This window comes from Triturus cristatus, chromosome 11, assembly GCF_964204655.1.
Source record: "Triturus cristatus chromosome 11, aTriCri1.1, whole genome shotgun sequence".
Classification (NCBI taxonomy): Eukaryota; Metazoa; Chordata; class Amphibia; order Caudata; family Salamandridae; genus Triturus; species Triturus cristatus.
In genome coordinates, this window is record NC_140594.1 from 80,906,163 (window position 1) to 80,929,120 (window position 22,958).

Genomic DNA, 22,958 nt, shown 5'->3' on the forward strand with positions numbered 1-22,958 from the left:
TCCTAAGAACATAATTCACATCCACAAACACCACAACCTCAACACACTGACACCTTACACAAAGGGTAAGACCAGATGAAAAACAGACAAACTCCATGGCACATTCCCAACCCACACTGAAAATGCACAAGGAACTGCCCTGAAACAAAAGGAGATTTCCCACAAATCAATCCAACTACACACAAAATCTCCCTTCCGCCTTAGCGGTTTGCAAGGTCTTGACACTCGTCCATCGAAAGACCCACAATCACGATAAGAAGAAATAGAATTATCCCCGGCACCACCAACACACTCATTCCCACATCCCTACAATCAACAGCCCTTCCTTGTAATTCGCAATCTTCAATCAGCAACCAACCACTACACTGACCCTGTTCTTTACTCCTTGTTGGTGCTAGGTTGTATGTGCTTACGTAGAATCACCTACTTTAGTGGCTGGGAGTTGGTTGCTGAAATGGAGAAGTAATTTTGGCATGCATCTTTGAACCTGCTTATACAATTAAAACCACCTAAGCAAATTGTAAATGGAAAAGTAATCAAGCAAATCTATGGAACCATGTCTTGTATGGTACCAACAAGAAGGATCATACCTAGTTTGTCAGTCTGCCACCTCCCAGAAGCATGAAGACCCATGTGCCTAGAGACTTCATCTGTGTGTGCTTTGCTTGTTATGTTCACTATGTGCCCCAGATGGAACGGCCTTGGTCAGTACTGCCGTCTGTGTCCGGCGTGGATACCGGAGCCCAGTTTGAACCTATCTTCACAGTTTGTCTTTATTCTTTTCTTGCCTTTCTATAGGTTTGCAATGAGAACTCGCTGTTTAAGAGTGAAGCACGCTACTTGGTGAGGCGGAAAGACCCAGAACTCTGGGCAAATGTCCTGGAGGAGAGCAACCCGTTCCGGAGGCAGCTCATCGATCAGGTAATGTGCTGCAGCCACTGTGCTCAGGGGTAGTAAGCGTCTGGCTGCACAGGAGCGTGTAAACATAATGCAACACTAAATGCGTACTACACAGGGTTGGTGCCATAGCTGGGTCTGTGTGGTCGGGGCTTCCTATTGATGCCGATGCATGGAGTACTTCTATATGCACCGTAATTTAAACAGTGGGATGGGTATTAAAATGTATCATTTAAAGACCAAGCCCTGAAAAGCAACACATTGACATTGTTCAAAATATAAACTTGGTTTCTATAAGAATAATCCTCCCTTAACCAAGAGTAGTGGATGTTTATATATTAAGTGGTTTCTCAGGGCTTCGAAATTAGTTTCAGGTTTCAAAATGCACTTTATAACCCAGTTAATGTCAAAGCCCTTGAAGAGCCACAGCAGAATATTTCAGCGCTACATAAGTATATGTAACAAACTATTGGCGACTCACCAAATCAAAGCTTCTCCCAGCATCCACTTTTTATCTCTGGTTGGCTGTGTTTGGAAATAGACCACAAAGGAATTGCGTGGCGTCTGAACAAACCTGTTTAAAACCACACCTGTGGGATTCATCGTGAGGTGAGTCTACCGGTGCAGTATGTGTCAAGTGTGCAAACAAGCCTTGGTTTCCAGGAACATCAGTCTGCTGCCTGTGTTATATTTACATACAAATCTTGTCCTGCCAAGGTGGTGTCCACGTTCACAGAGACTCCCAGGTGTGCACCTCTTTACCCTGCTGAAAGAATGTCCATGTTCACTAAGGCACCAGGCTTGCACCTCTACGCTGCTAAGTCAGTATCCACATTCACTGAGTTCACCAGCCTTGCTCCCGTTTATACTGCTGAGTCATTGTCCACATTCTCTGAAATAACTCGTCTTGCGCCATTTTATTCTGCGAATGATTTCGCACATTTTCCGAAGCCACCAGCGTTGCACCTTTCTACGATCTTGAGCCATTGCCTGCATTCACGGAGGCCACCAGCCTTACACCTCTGTACACTGCTGAGTCATTGTCCACATTTACGGAGGCTCCTAGCCTTGTGCTCTTGTACGCTGCTTAGTCATTGTCTACATGCACAGAGGCCACCAGCCTTGCACCTCAGCTCCCGAGTTATCGTCCACGTTCATGGAGACCACCGGCCTTGCAGCTCTGCACACTTCTGAGCCATGGAGTGTGAAAGTTTTTAACCCCCACATTCACAGAAGCCACTTGCCCTGCACCTATCTGAGTCACTGTACACATTCACATAGACAACCAGCCTTGTACCTCTGTATTCTCCGGAGTCATTGTCCATGTTCATGGAGGCCAAAGGCCTTGCACATCTGTACACTTCTGAGCCATTGTCCACATTCACTGAAAAAATCCGCCTTGGGCCTCTTTACACTGCATTCATTGACCCCACCTGCTTTACACCCCTTTACACTGCTGAGTTAGTCGCTACTCTAGCTGAGGCCTCCAGCCTTGAGCCTCTTTACACTGCAGTCATTGAGCCCACCAGCCTTACACCCCTTTGCACTGCTGAGTTAGTCGTTACGCTAGCTGAGGCCTCCAGCCTTGGGCCTCTTTACACTGCAGTCATTGAGCCCACCAGCCTTACACCCCTTTGCACTGCTGAGTTAGTCGCTACGCTAGCTGAGGCCTCCAGCCTTGGGCCTCTTTACACTGCAGTCATTGAGCCCACCAGCCTTACACCCCTTTGCACTGCTGAGTTAGTCGCTACGCTAGCTGAGGCCTCCAGCCTTGAGCCTCTTTACACTGCAGTCATTGACCCCACCAGCCTTACACCCCTTTACACTGCTGAGTTAGTCGCTACGCTAGCTGAGGCCTCCAGCCTTGGGCCTCTTTACACTGCAGTCATTGACCCCACCAGCCTTACACCCCTTTGCACTGCTGAGTTAGTCGCTACGTTAGCTGAGGTCTCCTGCCTTGGGCCTCTTTACACTGTATTCATTGAGCCCACCAGCCTTACACCCCTTTGCACTGCTGAGTTAGTCGCTACGTTAGCTGAGGCCTCCAGCCTTGGGCCTCTTTACACTGCATTCATTGACCCCACCAGCCTTACACCCCTTTGCACTGCTGAGTTAGTCGCTACGCTAGCTGAGTCCTGCGCCTTGGGCCTCTTTACACTGCATTCATTGAGCCCACCAGCCTTACACCCCTTTACACTGCTGAGTTAGTCGCTACGTTAACTGAGGCCTCCAGCCTTGGCGCTCTTTCATGTGGACCAGGGTGTGGGCAGATACAGTGGATGCATGAACCCATGTCTGAGGTTCCTCTTTCTGCCTCTGAAAGCAGGTGGTGCAGACAGCCCTATCGGAGACTCAGGACCCTGAGGAGGTGTCGGTCACAGTGAAAGCCTTCATGACTGCTGACCTGCCCAATGAGCTGATTGAGCTGCTGGAGAAGATTGTGCTGGAGAACTCTGTGTTCAGTGAACACAGGTAAGCTGGGAACTCCCTCTGTTGGTTGAGGGTGAGGCTGCAGGTTGAGTTGTGGAGAAAAATGAGGATGGCAGCTCAAGTAGAAGCTGCTACCAAGAGTTCATGCTCTTGTAAACCTCTAATGTCCTAATGCCCTGATTGGGCCTCTTTCTTGCTGAAGCTAAACATAACCTCACACATGCCCTCATGACAATTGGTGGTGTTCTTATTTAAAGAGCAGAAGATCTCTGCTGTGCTGCGTAAGACTGGAGTGGATTTCTATTCCCGTGTGCACAAGCTCCATGTGATGTGTTCCTCTCTTACACATGATATACTGTCCTTTACTCTCTGAGGTCTGTGCAATCTCTACTGTTGTGTAGAATAGAAGGCTTGTTTTGTAAACTGATTGATAGTATGGATAAGTTCATCTTCTGCTCAATCTCAAACATGGGGCTAGTTCTTTCTCCTAGAACATGGGGCTCCTAATTGCCCTCCCTAGAACTTGCAACAACGCCATCTTCTCCATTCCCCCATTGGAAAATGTGGCAAGTATGTATTTGTGTCTGATCAAGAGTCTGGGAAAAGTAATTTGTTCCTGCTCTCTTTAGAATATATAACTAGTTCCTTCTCGTCTACTCCTTCCTGAACCAGAGCTTCCAGTTAGTGCTGACCTTCTCCCATGTTTCAGAACACGAGTTTTACAGTTTCTCATGCCACATTTCAGCATATGGGGCATTGCTGTCTTGATTTTATTTTTCAAGAGTAGTCCATTTTCTCTGAAGTGGGGAAGCACCGTTCTCTTCTGCCTTGTTTGATAATTGTCTTTATCCTTACTTTCTTCCCTCCAATGGAAGCATTTGCAGAAGGTGCTGTTTGCTTTGTTTACCTGCCTCCCTCATGGCTGTACTGCTGTGTGTCTGCTGATATTTTCCAGAGATGTGTCCTTCGACATAACAAGTGTGGCTGTGCCACCTAGGCTTGGCTTAATATCCATTACGTTGTGGCTGCAAGTTTCCTTTTACTTGTACGCAGGTCCATTAAAATCTCCGCATGCAAAGTGTGGTTTGTAAAAAAGTCCGAGCTGGCCAAAGATTGTCTCTCAAATATGGGGCCTCTTGGCAGCTGTGCTTGGATGCTTTCATCTTTAAAAGATGGGCATTTACCATATGACTGCTGCGTTAGGGAGTATCGGTGAGTTTCCTTGCTGATAAGCTTGATGTTGGATAGTCTCTTTCCATGTTCTTCTCTGTTGTTTCTGTATCCTTCCTGGGTTGCCAGTTCTGTTTTCTGTTACTGAGGTTTAATTTTGTAAATTTTTCTGTTCTCAGAAACCTGCAGAACCTTCTGATCTTGACCGCAATCAAAGCAGACCGCACCCGTGTGATGGAGTACATCAACCGCCTGGACAACTATGATGCCCCTGATATCGCTAACATCGCCATCAGTAATGAGCTGTTTGAGGAGGCCTTTGCAATCTTCCGCAAGTTTGATGTCAACACATCTGCCATACAGGTGAGCACAAGGAATAGATACTGGAAGTATAAAAAACCTTTCAATGAGAAATGTGGCATGAAAGGCTAACCTCCTGCACTTGTCAAACACTATCGCTGATAGTGTTTAGAACCAAAATATACCTTTTAGTTGAAAACTGACCCTGAAACCATTGGCTGATGAGATCCACTCTCTCCCTCTTTTCAGATGTCTCTCTCAGAACCTGTAGCTCTCTAGACTTTCTCTGCATGTATGTTTATACTAGGATTGTTTGTGCAGCTGAAGAATGCATTTGGAATGTTGTTTACATACAGTTTTCAGCTGCGTTTTCTAAACTGTTCTAGGAAATGTACCAGTAACCCCAACATGTTGGATTTACAGGCTTGAGGTACATTGTAAGTAGAGAGTTCGCTTTGCAGGGGCTGCCGCTTATGAGCAGGGTGCTTTGGCTGGTCTGGCCTGTCTGTGCTGAGTGGTAGCAGTGGTACAGCCCAGGACAGGTAGATCAGCAGGTCTGAGATTTATTGGGGTACAATAAGATCCTTATCGTGGCATAAAAAACACTCATTTAGGATGGAAGTGAAGCATTACTTCCAGAATGAAATTGTTAATGTGTCTGTAGTGTACTGACCAGATAAATTACTTGGTTAAACTGATTATTTTTGAGGTATAGTAGTGTCTAGTCTATACAGACTTGGGACAGCAGATGAATCCTGCAGGTTGTGAATGAAATGCACACATAAAGTAGCTGTTTGTAGATTACATTAATTGTTATTCTGTGTGAGAGTTATGAAAACTATGCCAAATATTTTTTTTTATGTGCTTTCCATTTCGTACAAGCTGACTCTCTGCAAGGAGGTTTAGGTGAAGGGTTAGTGTGGTGCCTACATGTGTGAATCTTTCTGTTGTCTTCCACTTTGCCAGGTTCTCATTGAACATATCGGAAACCTGGACCGCGCATATGAGTTTGCTGAAAAGTGCAACGAGCCTGCGGTGTGGAGCCAGCTGGCGCGAGCACAGCTCCAGAAAGACCTTGTGAAGGAAGCTATTGACTCTTACATAAAGGCGGATGATCCTTCAGCATACATGGAGGTGGTTCAGGCTGCCAGCAAGAACAGTAAGCTGTCCTGCGCGCTCCATGATTGCAATAATGAGCTTATTGGGTAACAAGCAGACAGTGCCTGGCAGACTGTAATCAGATTATGGCTTATCATGCAGTTAGCCTAATTAGGAGAGATGATATCAGGCTTCCACCATGTGCTGTCCTATCCTACTCCTAAAACAGAACAGAACTGTGTGAGACTTCACAGCCAGTGTTTCATTACTCCCATAAGGATCAGTGTCACTGCCTTTTACTCCATTTGTTTACGGTCACTCTTCTTAGAGTCTCTGTTAATTTATATTAAACCACTCAGATAGTCTCCCTTCTGCATGCAAACAGTTCCAAATGCTTCACTAAAAATCTGGGGCCCCACGCGACTTTCAGGCAGCCTGTCATTCTTTGGCTATTGAGTTCTTCATCGTTCTGCTCTACCTGTAGTGCCAGAGACAATATACCATTAGAGGCATCTCATTGAGACCTGATTCTTAAAGTGGCTATTCATGTTAGTTCTCCTGGTCTCACTTGTTTAGAGGGTAGTGATTTAGGGGCATGTATTTTGTGTTTGATACCATGCAACCGAAAATGTAATCCCACTGATAAACCTGTATGATTCAGACCCACACTTAGCTCAGTTCACTACTTAAACGTACAGAACATCTGATTAAGCTTATTACCCAAGGACTGCGGCAGCATCAATTTTGGTAATTCCTTGCTGATTAGGGACACACAGAACTCGCATGGCATCACCCACGCCAGTTGAGCCAGCCAGCTTGAAATCTTTTCGTTCTGAAGTAGTGCTTTGCCATATTACATGTTGGACTACGTTTCAGATATATATGTCATCAGTGAGGATCTGTGCCGTAGAATCTGAGTGTTGTCCGCCAGCTTCAGTTTCCTCACATAGTTTTTTTTTAAATAACATTTTTATTTGCATAGACAAAAAAAAAAAACATACACATCAACAATGCAAGCATGGATCATATCATCATCATGCGTATATAATGATTAGCAAAATCCAAAAAACACTTCCCCACAAATCCAACCAAAATACAAAGCACATCAAATTATAAAACTACCACAAAGCCATTCACCCATCATACCTAAGCGATATCTTAAAAGTCGCATTGAGATGTTAGTGCATCCTCCCTCCATTCTCCCAGACCGCCGCCCCGTGTCGCCCACCACATCGCCTCATGTCGCCTAACTCGTGTCATCCTGCTCTGCTTCCGCCGCCCTATTCTGAAGGAAATATCTCAGGGGCTCCCATATGTCCTTTGGTCTAGAAGTTTCCTCACATAGTTACACAGTAGTCTCCGTAGACTTTTAGGCACTCATACTTTTTCATGTGGGCTGAAGTTTGACAAGCTTTCTTAAACTAGTGTTATCCCAGTGAGTTGATCAGTCATATAAATTTACCGAAGGTGTTTCATGTCGTTTGTTTTGTTTTCAGCAGTCGACCTGTGCTTTAGTATTAGGACACTGAAAGTGTCCTGACACTGTGTATGTCAATCGACCTCTCCACTGAGCCTCGTTAGTGAAAGCGTTCGCCTTTTGACCTGTACCCATGTGGGGCAGACTGCCTGTCTGCTCTCCACAGTAAGCTTTCCCGAGAGCAAATGGGTCACAAACAAAGGGGAGGTGCAGAGAACAAACAAGTATCCATAAATGCAGTGTTCCTGTGACCTTCTCTGATGCTGTATCTGCACCCAGCATGACTTCTAGCCACAGCAGCTGCTGCCTTTTCTTTGTTAGAGGTGACCTGAATACCACTTGAAGATGATTAAGCATTCATTTCCGTAACGTGGACCAGTATGCCTCAGTGGCACCAAATGGATGCTTTAACATCCACGTATTGTAATAAAAAGACCACTCTTTGTAAATGTAAGGGTATGTGAGTGAATTACAGGCAGCTGAATCCAACTGGTACCTCCTGGTGAGTCTTTATCTTGAAGGAGATGCTCCAAAAGCTTACACCTAGAGTGCTGCAAATTCTGTAAAGTATTTATTTGTGGAAACTCATTTGACCTCTCACATTAGTTAAAAGAAAGTAGGGTTTTAAAGACTCCTTTCAATGCATACTTAAGCCTTCTCCTGGACGTCCGTTCCCTGAGCGTTATGAATTCCAACTTTTTCTCCCTTCGCAGGACACCCTCCGATTTTCCCAAAATAAATGGATGCAAATCTTTCCATCATGAATTATAAAATCCTACCCTTGGTAATTTGATCAGAGTTCTGTCTAGCACGAGTTTGATACAGTTTTGCTCAGCATCAAGTCTTTGGTCTCCCCAGCATAAATTCATCACAGTTCAGCGTGCTGTTCATGTAATGTTGTTCAGCATACCACACATAAATTACTCTTCTGTTTGCCATCAGATTTTGTAATTGTTTATGCCAGTATTTCTTTCCAGTTTTGATCACCATGAATTTATCCCAATTCTACTCACCAGGACTTTTCACAGTATTGCCCTCCGCTCCGTTTTTCTGCCTATCGGAGTTTATCATGGGGAAATCAAATTTGAACTTGCAGGGAAAGAAGTATATCTATTTAGGTGATTTTTATAGGGCTGGTGTATCTTCTCACCATGGTGTTTTTTTGTTGTTGTAAACAAATGTAACTTTCACATTTAAATAATGTGTTTTCCTGCAGGCAATTGGGAAGATCTGGTTAAGTTTTTGCAGATGGCAAGGAAAAAGTCCAGAGAGTCCTACGTGGAGACCGAACTCATCTTTGCTCTGGCAAAGACCAACCGCTTGGCAGAGTTGCAGGAGTTTGTCAGTGGACCCAACAATGCTCATATCCAGCAGGTACCTCGAGTTTTGTGACAGCCTAACCAGCTTTGTCTTCAGCACACTGTAATTCATGATCTATATGTGTTTTCTGCCTTTCATAGATTAAGAACCTTACAGGTTATTCATTTGAAAGTGACGCTTAGAAATATTTGTTGTATGATAGTCCTGGTGTCTACCTGCAAAAACTTCTGTAAAGGAAAAACTTATATTTTTTTGCTTTGTTTAAGTCTGTTCTTACTGAGTAGGCTTTACATTGATATACTTAATTTATTTTGCAATGTGAGTCTTTTCTGATCTCACATGCTCTGCATTATTCCACGATCTAGTGATTGGGTCCAGAATTCTTCGTAGTCTATTTTTCATAAGTATACCTGGAAACCCTTGTGAGTGGTGCCCATTTTCAGATTTTTTCCCCCACCATTGGGTCTGGAAGCAGAACAGGAGGAGCTTCAATATTCAGAAGATACATCGATGTATCCTCGAGGGAAACCATGAGGGAGAGAGCCGGTTTGAAACACAAAATACCAGAGGGAATACATATGTGACATGTTTTCCATTGGGAAAAATTACAGTCAAAGAATTGATCATGTGGCCAGAGAATGTGCAAGATGGTTAACACTCCCTTTAGAGTTTGTTCGTGTTGCCATCACAAGTTCGCACAGTAAAACAGTCACGAAGTTTGCTACTTGTGCCTAAAGAAAGATCTAAGCGCGGATGGTTTCGAAGCCAGCACCACATTTCAGCCAAAAATGTTGAAAACTAGATTGAAACAACGATACTGACATTACTCTGTTATAGTCATAGGAAAAGCAGACCTCACTCAAGTTTGTGTATATATATGGTCCAGTTGAAGGCAGTCGCCGAAACGCGTTGACCGTCCATGCTCGCACTTATGGTGTACTAAAATAAAGCACTTTTGAATCGAAAAAATACTTGCGGACTCTCTCTGTGCTGTGGAGGCTCTGGCTGAATGTTGAGGACTGCAAGGAGTTCTGTCTGAAGATATATATATATATATATATATATTCAACGAGGGCAACCCTATATGCCCATGGGACAGGGGTCAATACATATCTATCTAAACGCGACCTCACATGGGACGCATTCAAAAAGAGGGACCTCATCTCTAAGTTGGAAGACTCCACCGTCTACATGTCTGTAGCTGAACACGCACTCAGTGTAACACAAGCAGGAAAGAAATTAAAAAATAGTCCCCCAAACGAACTGATAAACAACAAATCCGTAAAGATACAGTACTTGATCCCTGCTCTGTGGGAGGAAACGAAAGACAAAAAGGAGGAACAAAGAGGAAGGATTGGCCACTAGCAAATGAAAAGCAGCGAGTGCACTAAGTATATACAACAGGTCATTAAGCTCGACCTAAAAATGGAACCTATGGCAGCAATCCAGTAGATGATTGCTAATTCTAGCACACTTTTTCACCAGTGTGGCCACCAGCAATTGGGAGGAAATTGAAGATGTGATGCACCATTTGCCAGAACAGTATCAGAAAGGGGCAAAAATAGTCCTACTGGAGGACAGGATTATGTCAGACATGCCTCAAGTCAGTTCTCATGCTGCGGATACTGCAAGTAGACCGATGTGTACTGGAGAAAACACAGAGGATGCCTTCCTATTTCGGAGTTTTGGGGTTCGAACCAAAAGTCAAGTCATCTTTCATCAGCATGCCATTCACAGAGGAACACCTGTTTGTACCAGACATTGACAAGGCCTTGCAACAAATCAATAGATGACACTGCCAAATCAATTGGTGCATTGTGAATTTGAGGTGCCTTTATGAGAGGTCATTGCAAACCAGAAGACCATCGGACAGTGGCGCCTTTCAGTCAGGCACTCGTCAGATTCCATTTAACCAGTCTGGAAGCTTGCAAGAGCCACAACTTAAAGACAGTAACACTCTACACCACAGCAACTTTTTTGTGTGGCAGGGCAAGATGGGCTTGGGGTCCACAGCTAAGTGGCTCGCTCACACCCACAGCCCCCCCTTCAGCACCACCATTGTGGGCACGATAAGGGGATTCCTTGCCAGGCAGGGAGCAATCGCCTCAGACAAGTGGATTATCAACATTATACGAATCTGCTATTGCATCAAACTGATTAAAAGACCACCAAAAGTGCAACCAAAGACAAAGAGGCACAGCAGAGAAGAATTCTGTTCGAGGCATATGAGCTGCAGAATATGTACTTGTGCATAGATCGCCATCTGGTGTTGGGCTCGGATGATTGCAGTTTGTTGTTGTCTTGGAAGAAGTCTTTTCAACAAGATGTGCAAGAACTCTTGCAGAAGAAAGCTATAGAAAAGGTACCCAGAGAGCATGTCAATAAGGGCAGATGTACACTGCATACCTCCTGGTGCCAAATGAGGATAAATCCTTAAAACCGATGTCAGACCTTCAACTATTAAACAAAAACATAAAGACACAGTGATTGAATAAGACCTCATTGCAGGAGGTCATTCCACTACTAAAGAAGGGACACTTCATGGCCTCTATTGACCTCACGGGCACCTACCTGCATATTCCAATGAGCAGCAAAGATAAGCAGTTCCTCCGATTTGCTATGGACAAAGTACAATATCAATTCAGAGTATTGCCATTTGGGATAAAGTCTGCACCCATAGTATTCACAAAGTGCTTGAAGGAATTCATGTATGAGTAACTAGTAAAGGCTAGCTTGTAACAACAATTCCGGAAGGACATCCAAACAGTAATACACATGCTTCACACACTAATATCTATAAATCTGGAGTAAACATTCCCATTACTAGAACAGGAGAAGGTGTTTCTGGGTGCAGCACTGAGTTCAAGGGAAGTAGTAGACGATCGAGTTCTGGCATTGAATGAGCAAACTCACCTTTACCAGAGGGGACAGGACCCGAGCCTGCATGCAATTTAAACTTAGTGCTCACTCTGTTGATAAAAGAGCCCTTTATACCAATGTATTGGGGGAGAACTCAATTAATTGATCCTAAATGCAACCTTTATAGGAGCTATAGTGTCACTGCGAAGAGTTAGTGAATTGCAAGGGCTGACTACAGAGGAGTCTTACTTGCAAGGACAGAGTGATTTTGAGAGCAACTCCACACTTCCTCCCAAAGGTCCTTGTCAGCCAGTTCAGACAGCTACCTAATTTCTTTCAGTACCCAAAGACGCCCACAGAAAGCACACACCAATCATTTCATTCTACATCTATGTGTAAAAGTTCAAAGTCTGCCTACGCTGAGTTTTTGTGGAAATCAGATTGGTTCACACCACCTTCTTCAGGACGTACATATTAAAAATTAGAACTTATAACTGATGGTCTCCAAGTATATATGAACCTCTATAGTTTCGGAGGAATAAACTGCATTTAGACACCTTCTACTCCTAGTAAAACATGCCTTGATTGAAAGACCAGGACTGTGTTCTCCACTCGTTAAAATTACTTGCTTAGAGTAAGACAATACAGCTGTTTAAAATAATTGTTTGTGGCCTCTTTGTTTTTCTGCACATGTACTTCTGGTTCTACCTTGAACCTCTCCTTTATACAAATTATTGGATAGAATTACACCCAAGGAGTCTGTTTTCTTGTGAATATAATTCAGTTGATAGGCAGTCACCTGGAGCCGGTTGGATTATCTTCCTCCAAGGCCAATGCAGTCTTGTTACACAAAGTCCCCGTCACACAATCTCAAAGCAAGTATAAAGGTTCCTATACACTTGGAGACCATCAGTTATAAGTTCTTGATTTTAATATGTATGTTCTAAAGAAGGTAATGTAAGCTAATCTGATTTCCACCGAAACACAGCATCTACAGATTTTTCTACTTTTGTACATACAAGTATAATGTGTTCGAGGCATGTGGGCTGCTGAATTCATATCTGTGCATAGATCGCCGCCTAGTGTTGGGTCCGGATGTTTGCACGTTGTTGTCCTGGAAGAGTCTTCGAAGTATCCTTGGATAGGTGACTCCTCCCCTGGACTACAGTGCGCATGGGCATCCTCTCCATCCTCAGATTCTTTTTTTCCGCCATTGGGTTCGGATGTGCTATCTTAGCTCAAGTTAGGAAAATATTTTTTCGAGGCCAAAAGGCCTTTAGTTTGCGTCGGTACTGTTTATCGATCGGGTTTCGATACAATCCTGTTAGTCTACTAACTTCAGCACCGACTTTTTTCGCATTTACCTGTCCATCGACTACTTCGACGATGGAATCGAGGACGCCATTCAAAAGGTGTCCGGTATGCAATGCGAAGTACCCACACATCGACGTCCATCCGGTGTGCAACAAATGCCTTTCGCCGGACCACGACGAATCGACATGCATGGCCTGTGCCCGGTTCCGTTCCAAGAAGACTCTGCGGAATCGACGAGCGGCGAGACTCGAAGCGCAGCACGCGGCACCGGCCCCAACAGACATCTTCGACGAGGCCGAAGACGTCGAGGAATTAGAAGTCTTGCCCTCCAGTCCCGTTTCCGAACATGAACCCGGATCGGACGAGGTAGACGAGTCACTCTTCCACAGAGGTGAAGACGACACCGAGGTAGGAGACGACGAGGAGGCCTTAGGGGCCGAAGAGAGTAGCTCCAATGATGAACAAGGCCTACCTGTTCAAAACGTTGAATCACCAGTGCCACAGCCTGTGGCTCCAGTCTAGGGATCGCCTTCGGGCCTTACCCAAGACCCATCCCGCAGTTCTTCGGCCCCGCCCTTGGGCCCGGCCTCGGACGTTCAGCGGCAGCCATTACTACATAAACAGGCTGGTTTCCCTACCACAAAACCGGAACCGAAAGCTGCTCCGGTTCCACCGAAACCGAAACTGAAAGTGGCGCTGGTCGGATCGAGGCCTTCGACGCCAGCGCAACGCGTCGGCACCGACCGCACCAAGAGAGACTTCGGTGCCGAACTTGAAGCGGGCGACATTGGAGTCGACAAACGGAAAAAAGCCATCGGCACCGACAAACCTGCTCGGCTACCGGCACCGACGACACCAAGGGCCGTACCGCCTGCTGGGTCTCGCATCGCTCCCTCGACGACACCTAAGCCTCAGGTATCGAAGACTTCGATGGTGATCTCTGCACCTCGACTCGATGAACCGCCGGCGCCGAAAAAATCCACGGCCTCTACCAGCCTGGCCGGTGCCAAGGCCTCAGACGCCCCAAGTACGACCTGGTGCGACGCAAGGCAGCAAAACCGCAGCTGTCCTCCAGGACACGTCGGGTTCCGGCTCGATCGGAGCTCCAGCAGCCTCTTCGGTGCCGGCCAACATTACATTCGGCTTGCCTCCGTCGACAATCCCAAAAATGTTCCAACTCAGTCCCAACCTACGGTCACACCTGCTGAGACGTCTCCGGCACGTATCATCGACGCCGACACTGGCAGGATGATTCTCCATGACCGAAGGATAACTTCGGAGCCGCCGTTGGACCCTTTCAGGATCCCACTAAAAAGGAAGTTGCCTGCAGAATCGGAACCTCTCCTTTATGAACCCTTCCATTCATCCTACCAGGATCCACACCGGTTCTCCCCCACACGCTCCGTTACGGATGCATTGGAGGACTACATGGATGACCAAGTCCCCTACCATGTAGACACGGACCCGGACGACCAGCAGGACCCTGATCTAACTTGGGGCGACCCTGCAGACCCCAGTGCACCTCTCGATGCACAGGACCAACAACTCTATGGGGCAAAAACATCTCCTACGGAGGATACTGCGGCGTTCAACGCTCTTATTGAACGTGCTGCGAATAACCATGGGGTACAGCTTCACTCTGATACCATCGAAGATGACTTTCTAATGGACACCTTTGCATCCTCAGAAAGACATGTAAAGACTCTGCCAATGTTGAAGGGGGTCCTCAAACCAGCCAAGGACATTTTCAAAGAACCCACCAGGGCACGAGTGATAAACCCCAGGATTGATAAAAAATACAGATCAGCACCTGGGGATCCTACTTACATCAGAGGACAATTACCACTCGACTCCATCGTCGTAGCGAATGCACGCAAGAGGGCACACTCGCAAACGACAGGTGACGCTCCTCCCCCGGACAAAGAGTCCAAGGTGTTAGAAACATCTGGCAAGCGAGTTGCCGCCCAAGCTGCCAACATATGGCGCATAGCCAACACTCAAGCGCTCCTTGCTCGCTATGATAGAGCGCATTATGACACACTGGAGCAAATATTCCAACATCTCCCTGACCAGTTCAAGGAAGGCGCAGAAATGCTCATCAGAGAAGGACAGCTACTAACGAACGCTTCCATCAAATGCGCACTAGATGCTGCAGACACGGCTGCCAGAGCCATAAACACAAGCGTCATGCTGCGACGACATGCCTGGCTACGGATCTCAGGATTCAAGCCTGAGGTACAAAACAATATACTGAACCAGCCTGTCAACCCCGACTATTTATTCGGGCCAGAGGTTGACACCACCCTTGAGAAAATAAAAAAGGACACGGACACTGCAAAGTCCATGGGCGCTCTCCAAACTCAGTCCTTTCGGAGCGGCTCCTTTCGTCGCCCCGGAAACAAGGGAGCAGGTAGAGGACAGGGGTCACAACAAACATATAACAAAGGCAATACACAGACCACCTATGATAAAAACACCCGAGGTGGATATCGTGGCTCCAGCACAAAGGGCAGAGGACGCGGCTACGGCAACACCAGGTCCTCCCCCAAGAACAAGCAGTGACGCCCTCTCCCTTCCTCCCGACCACATAACACCTGTCGGGGGAAGGCTACAAAGGTTCCTGTCCACGTGGAATTCCATCACCACGGACAGGTGGGTCAAAGATATTGTAAAATACGGTTACTGTCTGGAGTTAACCTCCACTCCACCCACAATACCACCAAGAAGCCGTCCTATGTCCTCAGAGCACTTAACGCTCTTACAGCAAGAAGTGCAAAGTATGCTTCTAAAAGGCGCTATAGAGGTCGTACCCATCCACGAGCAGGGTGCGGGAGTGTACTCCCTCTACTTCTTAATTCCAAAAAAGGACGGGTCGCTCAGACCTATATTAGACCTGAGACCCCTGAACCAGTACATTCTTTCAGAGCACTTTCACATGCTCACTCTACAGCAAGTCCTTCCGCTTCTCAAGCAGGGAGACTTCCTAGCCACACTGGACCTCAAGGATGCGTACTTTCACATACCCATCCACCCCTCACACAAAAAATACCTCAGGTTCACTGTTCAGGGGCAGCACTATCAGTTCAAAGTCCTTCCCTTCGGCGTGACAACAGCGCCCAGGGTTTTCACGAAGTGCCTAGCTACAGTGGCAGCACATCTACGGAGGCAGCATATACACGTCTACCCCTACCTAGACGACTGGCTCGTTCAAGCGAAGTCAGCCCAGCAATGCGCAAGCCACATGTCCCGCACCATTCACCTTCTTCACAGTCTGGGATTCTCACTAAATTATCCAAAGTCCCATCTCCAGCCCGCACACGTACAACAGTACCTAGGTGCGACTATAGACACTCTGGCGGCCACAGCTCAGCCAAATTTAGTGAGGATCAACAGCATACAACTGCTGATCTCCAAGTTCAAACCCAATCACTCACTTCCAGCGCGAGTGTTTATGCAGTTGATAGGCATGATGGCCTCCTGCATCTTCATAGTCCCGCACGCGAGATTACATATGCGCCCACTTCAGGAGTGCCTAGCACGTCAGTGGAATCAGGCTCAAGGACAGTTGAAAGACCTAGTGTTGGTGAGCGGTCGGGCATACAACTCTCTGCATTGGTGGAATCCACACAACCTTTGCAAGGGCCGACCATTCCAAGAGCCTGTCCCACAAATAGTACTGACAGCGGACGCGTCTCTCCAGGGATGGGGAGCTCATGTACTCCACTACACAGTGCAGGGACTATGGACAACACAGCAAAAGAAGTTGCACATCAACCTTCTGGAACTGATGGCAATCTTCCTAGCCATGAAGGCATTCAAAGTACATCTATGCAACAAGGTCGTGTTGATCCGGACGGACAACATGACCGCAATGTACTACATACAGAAACAGGGAGGAACACACTCTCCACAGTTGTCTCATCTGGCTCAGAGCATGTGGAAGTGGGCCATTCAAAGGAACATGTTCCTCATGGCGGAACACCTCCCTGGCAAGGACAACCAGATGGCGGATCTGCTCAGCAGACACAGCCACCAGATGCACGAGTGGGAGTTACACCCATCAGTACTCCAACCGTACTTCCAGCAGTGGGGTTATCCGGAGATAGACCTATTCGCGACAAGCGAAAACGCAAAATGCCAAAGCTTCGCCGCCAGGTTCCCACATCCGCAGTCGCAGGGCAATCCGATATGGATGAACTGGTCCGGCAGATTTGCGTACGCTTTTCCCCCAGCGCCATTGATACCGCTAGTGGCCCGCAAACTCCGACAACACTCCCTGACACTCGTCCTAGTTGCTCCCACGTGGGCACGCCAGCCGTGGTACACCACCTTCCTCGAACTTTCCGTGGTGCCGCATCAAAGGCTGCGGATCAAACCCGCGCATTTGACGCAGAACCATGGAGGTTCAGCACCCAGATCCGCAACAGCTGAACCTGGCAATCTGGCTCCTGAAGTCCTAGAGTTTGGCTATCTCAACCTGCCACCTGACTGTATGGACATCATCAAGGAGGCCAGGAGACCCACTACCAGAGCTTGCTATGCAGCCAAATGGAAAAGGTTCGTCATTTATTGCGGTAATAATGACATCAACCCGCTGGACGCATCCATCCAAAACATCATCTGTTATCTCTTACACCTCTATCGATGCAATCTGGCGTACACCTCTATACGTGTCCATTTGACCGCAATCTCAGCCTATCTGCAAACCAGGCAGCACCTCTCTCTATTCAGAGTGCCTGCCATCAAAGCATTCTTGGACGGGCTCAAACGAGTCATTCCACCTAGTCACCCACCGGCTCCAATGTGGAACCTCAACTTGGTCCTCACACGCCTGATGGGTCCACCCTTTGAACCTCTCCATTCATGTGAGATTCAATTCCTCACCTGGAAAGTGGCCTTCCTAATAGCGATCACTTCCCTAAGAAGAGTTAGTGAACTCCAGGCACTAACCGTTCAAGAGCCATTTATTCAGGTTCACGCCAACAGGGTCGTACTACGTACCAACCCCAAATTCATGCCCAAGGTAATATCGCAGTTCCACATGAATCAGACCATTGAACTGCCCGTTTTCTTCCAAAACCCACAAACTGTTGCAGAAAGGGCACTACATACACTAGATGTACGGAGGGCCCTCATGTACTACATCGACAGGACTAAACCATTCAGGAAGACAAAACAACTGTTCGTTGCCTTTGCCCCACACCACAAAGGTAACGCCATCTCCAAAGCAGGGATAGCCAGATGGATAGTTAAGTGTATTCAAATCTGTTATCAAAAGGCAAAACGCACATTAACTATTCCACCACGAGCCCACTCAACACGTAAGTTGGGGGCTTCCATGGCCTTCCTAGGAAATATTCCCCTGCATGATATATGCAGAGCAGCCACATGGTCCACTACACACACATTTACAAAACACTATTGCGTAGATGTGCAGTCAAAACAGCAGGCAGCTGTAGGACAGGCTGTTCTCAAAACACTTTTTCAGACCGCTGCAGCTGGCACGGGTAGCCGCCGCCAATAGAGGGCACTGCTATGTATTCTATGCACAGATATGAATTCAGCAGCCCACATGCCTCGAACTGAATATGCTACTTACCAGTATGCATCTGTTCTTGGCATGTAGGACTGCTGACATTCATATCGCCCTCCCTCCTCCCCGGCGCCTGTCGCAGCTGCAGCTCTCAGAATTACTGTATAGCATGGTCATCACTTTCTGTATCTACTCCATCACTGCCACAATGGCGAAAAACAATCTGAGGATGGAGAGGATGCCCATGCGCACTGTAGTCCAGGGGAGGAGTCACCTATCCAAGGATACTTCGAAGACTCTTCCAGGACAACAACGTGCAAACATCCGGACCCAACACTAGGCGGCGATCTATGCACAGATATGAATGTCAGCAGCCCTACATGCCAAGAACAGATGCATACTGGTAAGTAGCATATTCAATTTTAAACATGAATATGAGGTTTACAAATCATTTCTAATAAATCTTAAAGCCTGCATGGGACAGTGAGACAGAGCTTGTGGTTTTTGAATGTCAGTTTGCTCTTTAAATGTTTAATTTTTAATTTTGTTGCATTTCATCCCCTATGTGTACTCCCTTGAAATTTGAATTGATCTGCTCAAAAAGAAGTTTAAAAATATGAAGATAGTATGAAAGGGAAATCAACTATTCAGTCTGTGCTGCTATCTGTCTGTTCTTCTCAGTACCATGACCAGAAAGGCTTTTGTATTCTTCCCCTCTTTAAATACACACAACGTCTTGTCACTTGGCCAAGTACCACGGAGATTTCCCTTCAGTCCCATCAGTTGTTTCTTAAAATGTTGTCTCTTGTCTTCTCATCTCTGTTAATCTGCTGTAGACTGGAACAATTAGCCTAAAGATTGTCTTAGCTGTTCCTTGTATTGCCCAAATCTGCAGCTGTTGTGCCCTCCCAATACCACACCTTTTTTGAAACTTTGGTTGGTAGTCTTAACATTTTGTACTTTGTCAATCCAGGTGGGATGACGGGGACCACCTATGATTCTGAAACCGTATCATTGCTGGCATGTTTACTTCTTCCAGGATTGCTTAGTTTGCCATATAGGTGTTATACACTTGAAAAACCATCATCAAGGTGTTCTACCTGGGCGCTGCCTCTTGAAAGCCTTTTGTTGCCCCAGTTCAGCTTCCAAAAAGGGTAACCTTTGTTGCCTCATTCTGCAGACATTGTTCCATTTTGTATTGTCTGCTCTATTGCTAGCCTCCATTTTGCCGTTCCAATTAAGTAGTTGTTTTGTGGGTTGAGCACCAGTTTTTATTAACTTATGAAGAAGCATTCCTCTTTCTCTCCTCGGATGAGCTGTAGAAGGTCTCCTTGCTGTCACAACCCTGTTGACTATGATAATATGTAGGACGCAAGGTCGATGGAGGTGGTTATGATCTAGCTTCTATAATTTTGCCCTTGGTATGCATATCCTCTCTGGAGGATTTTAGGTGGAGCAGTTGTATGCGCTAATGCTTCTTCTTCATGGCTGTTACTGTCCCCTTCGAGGCCTTGTATGTGGAGAACGATCATCTTGGTGCATTCCATATTGTGTGGCCTTTGTTGGCAGCTGAAAGCACTGTCCTGAGAATAGAACGATCAGTTGATGCAAAACTATTCTCCACACTTAGAGTCTTATTTAATTAGGCACACCTGCACCTTCACCTGCTGCACAGATCTTAGATGGAACTATGCGCTAGTTTTTTTGTTTTTAAAGTTTGGTACTTTTTGCGTCTCCTGATTTCTAAAAGTTCATGATTTCAGATTTAACATACAAACAGGAGGTAGCTCTATAAATCGTGATTTTATTATGATATGATGTGGTGCATGAAGCCTTATGCATTTTCCTTCCTGTGTTCTTCTTTAACTGAAGAAGACCACAAGAGGTGTATGAAAGTTGTTGCAAAAGTATCAAAAGTGTTGCTAGGAACTAAAGGATACTTAGTATTGTACATCTTTGTCATTCTCATGTAATCTGGGTGGATAAAGGGTTAAGATTTGTTCATTTCAGGCACTTGATGTATGCTGCAAAGCAGCTTTTAAATATTGTCCTTTTGAGAGCAGCCTGCACAATAAAGAAATCTCATTTGCCCACCCGCCACTTAATAGCCACCATGATTTCTTCTTTCTTTGCATTTGACATGGACTCTATTCATCTGCAGGTTGGTGACCGCTGTTACGAGGAAGGCATGTATGATGCAGCAAAGCTACTGTATAATAATGTGTCCAATTTTGCCCGCTTGGCATCCACGTTGGTGCACCTGGGGGAGTACCAGGCAGCCGTGGACAGTGCCCGAAAAGCCAACAGCACAAGGACGTGGAAAGAGGTAAGCTACATTTGTGTGTACTTGATTTGAATAGAGTTGGGCATTATCCCCTGAATACTTAGTGAGGAGAGACTGGAAGACAGTCAGTTGACGTAATGCAAACTCTAATGGTTGTTGCTCCGTTGTTGTAGTATCCCTCTGTAACCCCGTAGTAAAATTTGCTGATTGGAGGTGAAAGTAATGTTAGTAGTTGTAGTGAACAGATATCCATTAAAGGTGATTTTGCATTTTTTGTGAAATGCGTATTCAGTTCAGCATTGTTTCATTAAATTTGTGCTTTCATTTTATATTGCTTCACCATTTGGGATTCTAGTCCCAAAACCTTTGATCATATTTTTGGTTTTACCTTTCTATAAAATTATTTTTGGCCATTACATTTTTATACAGTTGTATAGCACTTCCAATTATGTTATCGAAGCACATACTGTACATGGTCAAACTGTATCCAAGAAGACCATCAGTGGGATGGAGGAATCATTATTTAATAGCGTCTGTTTTGCTGGTGTTTGGCTTTCTGAGGTTACTTGAGAGTTTTGAAATGGTCTTTATAAGTATAAAAGGAGATTTCATTTGATCTAGGAATATCTTTTGGTGTGTTTGTTTGGTGCTGAAAGACATAACTTTGTATCTCACTTGGGGACTGGGGTCAATAATTCCTTGTTTGGCAAGAGCATGGTGTTTTTTGTAAATTCGCCACAACACAGGTCGTTGCGACATGATGCGATGAATGTGCGCGATTGTTATGTTCATCCAAGTTTTGTCTGTGTTTCTAAGGTGCACATTTGTGTGGTGACACACTTCTCATCTATTTAGCAATGCTTTCCCACTTACATTGTTTTTAGTGCCCAAGTTGGTGAGTGGGTTCTACCTAGCATGTCCTATCTGAGTATGACTATTTGTAGAGGAAAGTGAAATGATATGTGGTTTGGGTTTTACGACTTTCTATCCTAGAGTGAACCTAGCATATCTGAGTCGAAGAAAGTGTATGAACATTGGTGTTCATACATTTTTAAAAACAAATCACGTTACACCATATGTTTTGCACATACAGTCACAAACTTATGTTCCTTCTGAATGTCCAGGGTTAGGTGAATGTGAAACTGACGATTGGGGTTCGATTAGTCCTTATTAAATCTTTTAATGCATAGGTGACCCGTATGCTCGCATGCCTCATTGTAATGCAGTCTTCTAGTTTATTTAGGTTTAGTGAATTTACTTGAGTGTTGGTGGGTTATATTATAATGTGTTTGAGGCTGCAAGAATTCAATGTTATTCCAGAACCGGCTATCTTGAGAGATGCTTTAGGTTCTTATAGAATTGTGCTATTGAAGCAGCTCCTTGTTGCTGCTCTCCTTGACCGAAACAACGCTCTCTTCGTTGCAGGTGTGCTTCGCCTGTGTGGACGGAACAGAGTTCAGGCTTGCTCAAATATGTGGTTTGCACATTGTGATCCACGCCGATGAGCTAGAGGAGCTGATCAGTTACTACCAGGTGAGATGGCATTCATTTCTTCTATTGAAACCATAAATCATTTTCTGTTAGAGCCATTCCTGCTTCCCAGACTTACATAGACACACACATATGTATCTTAACCTTACCATTTCCCAACAGTCGAACGATGGATAATAAATCTTTAATCTCTGCCATGTTGTTCTCACTTGAGTTCATTGCACCAGTTCTTTTAACTAAACATGTAAGTACAGTGACAACAAAACAGCAAAAACACAGCATGAAACAAATTCAAGTGCTGTTGGAGCACTTTACACAAGGAATAATGTCAAGTTACATTTCGGTTCAGTAAACTATATTCCAACAGGGTGCATAACCAACCACAGCACTAAGCAAATTGCTGTAAATATAGCTTAGGTATCAAATACATCATTATGTAGGCAAGATTACCAAACTACCCTCACTTACACATTTATACAGTTGTGCATGTAACAGCAGTACAAAAGAAAGTGGCCTACATGGAATGCATTTGTAATTACTGGTGGTATCGTTGGCATAAACCACATTTCAGACCTTTTTAACACATTAATTGTAATTGCATTTATATATATATATATATATAGAGCTGATGATGTGTAGAAGCACTTTTTCAGTGAGTAGCACACTACTTCAGAACCCAAAAAGGATTTGTGGGGAATATGAACTTCATTTGAGCTGTGGACATGCAAGTTTGTTATTTGTATTTAAAAGGGATAGTGGAGTGATAGAGTGAAAGGTTTGCATTT

The 22,958-nt window shown here is 45.4% G+C and overlaps 1 protein-coding gene across 8 annotated transcripts in view; it reads left to right on the top strand.

The window, feature by feature from the left end:
* CLTCL1 (clathrin heavy chain like 1) overlaps nucleotides 1–22,958 on the top strand; it is a 369,670-nt gene that overhangs the window by 223,010 nt on the left and 123,702 nt on the right. For 4 of the 8 annotated variants that reach the window (XM_085634408.1, XM_085634412.1, XM_085634406.1 and 1 more), the window contains exons 18-24: nucleotides 799–921; nucleotides 3,221–3,369; nucleotides 4,677–4,860; nucleotides 5,764–5,956; nucleotides 8,589–8,746; nucleotides 20,560–20,724; nucleotides 22,108–22,215. In XM_085634408.1, coding sequence (XP_085490534.1) covers nucleotides 799–921; nucleotides 3,221–3,369; nucleotides 4,677–4,860; nucleotides 5,764–5,956; nucleotides 8,589–8,746; nucleotides 20,560–20,724; nucleotides 22,108–22,215 — 1,080 coding nt within the window. The remainder of the gene's footprint in view (nucleotides 1–798; nucleotides 922–3,220; nucleotides 3,370–4,676; nucleotides 4,861–5,763; nucleotides 5,957–8,588; nucleotides 8,747–20,559; nucleotides 20,725–22,107; nucleotides 22,216–22,958) is intronic. The other 4 variants (XM_085634409.1, XM_085634414.1, XM_085634407.1 and 1 more) reach the window with 1 other exon arrangement.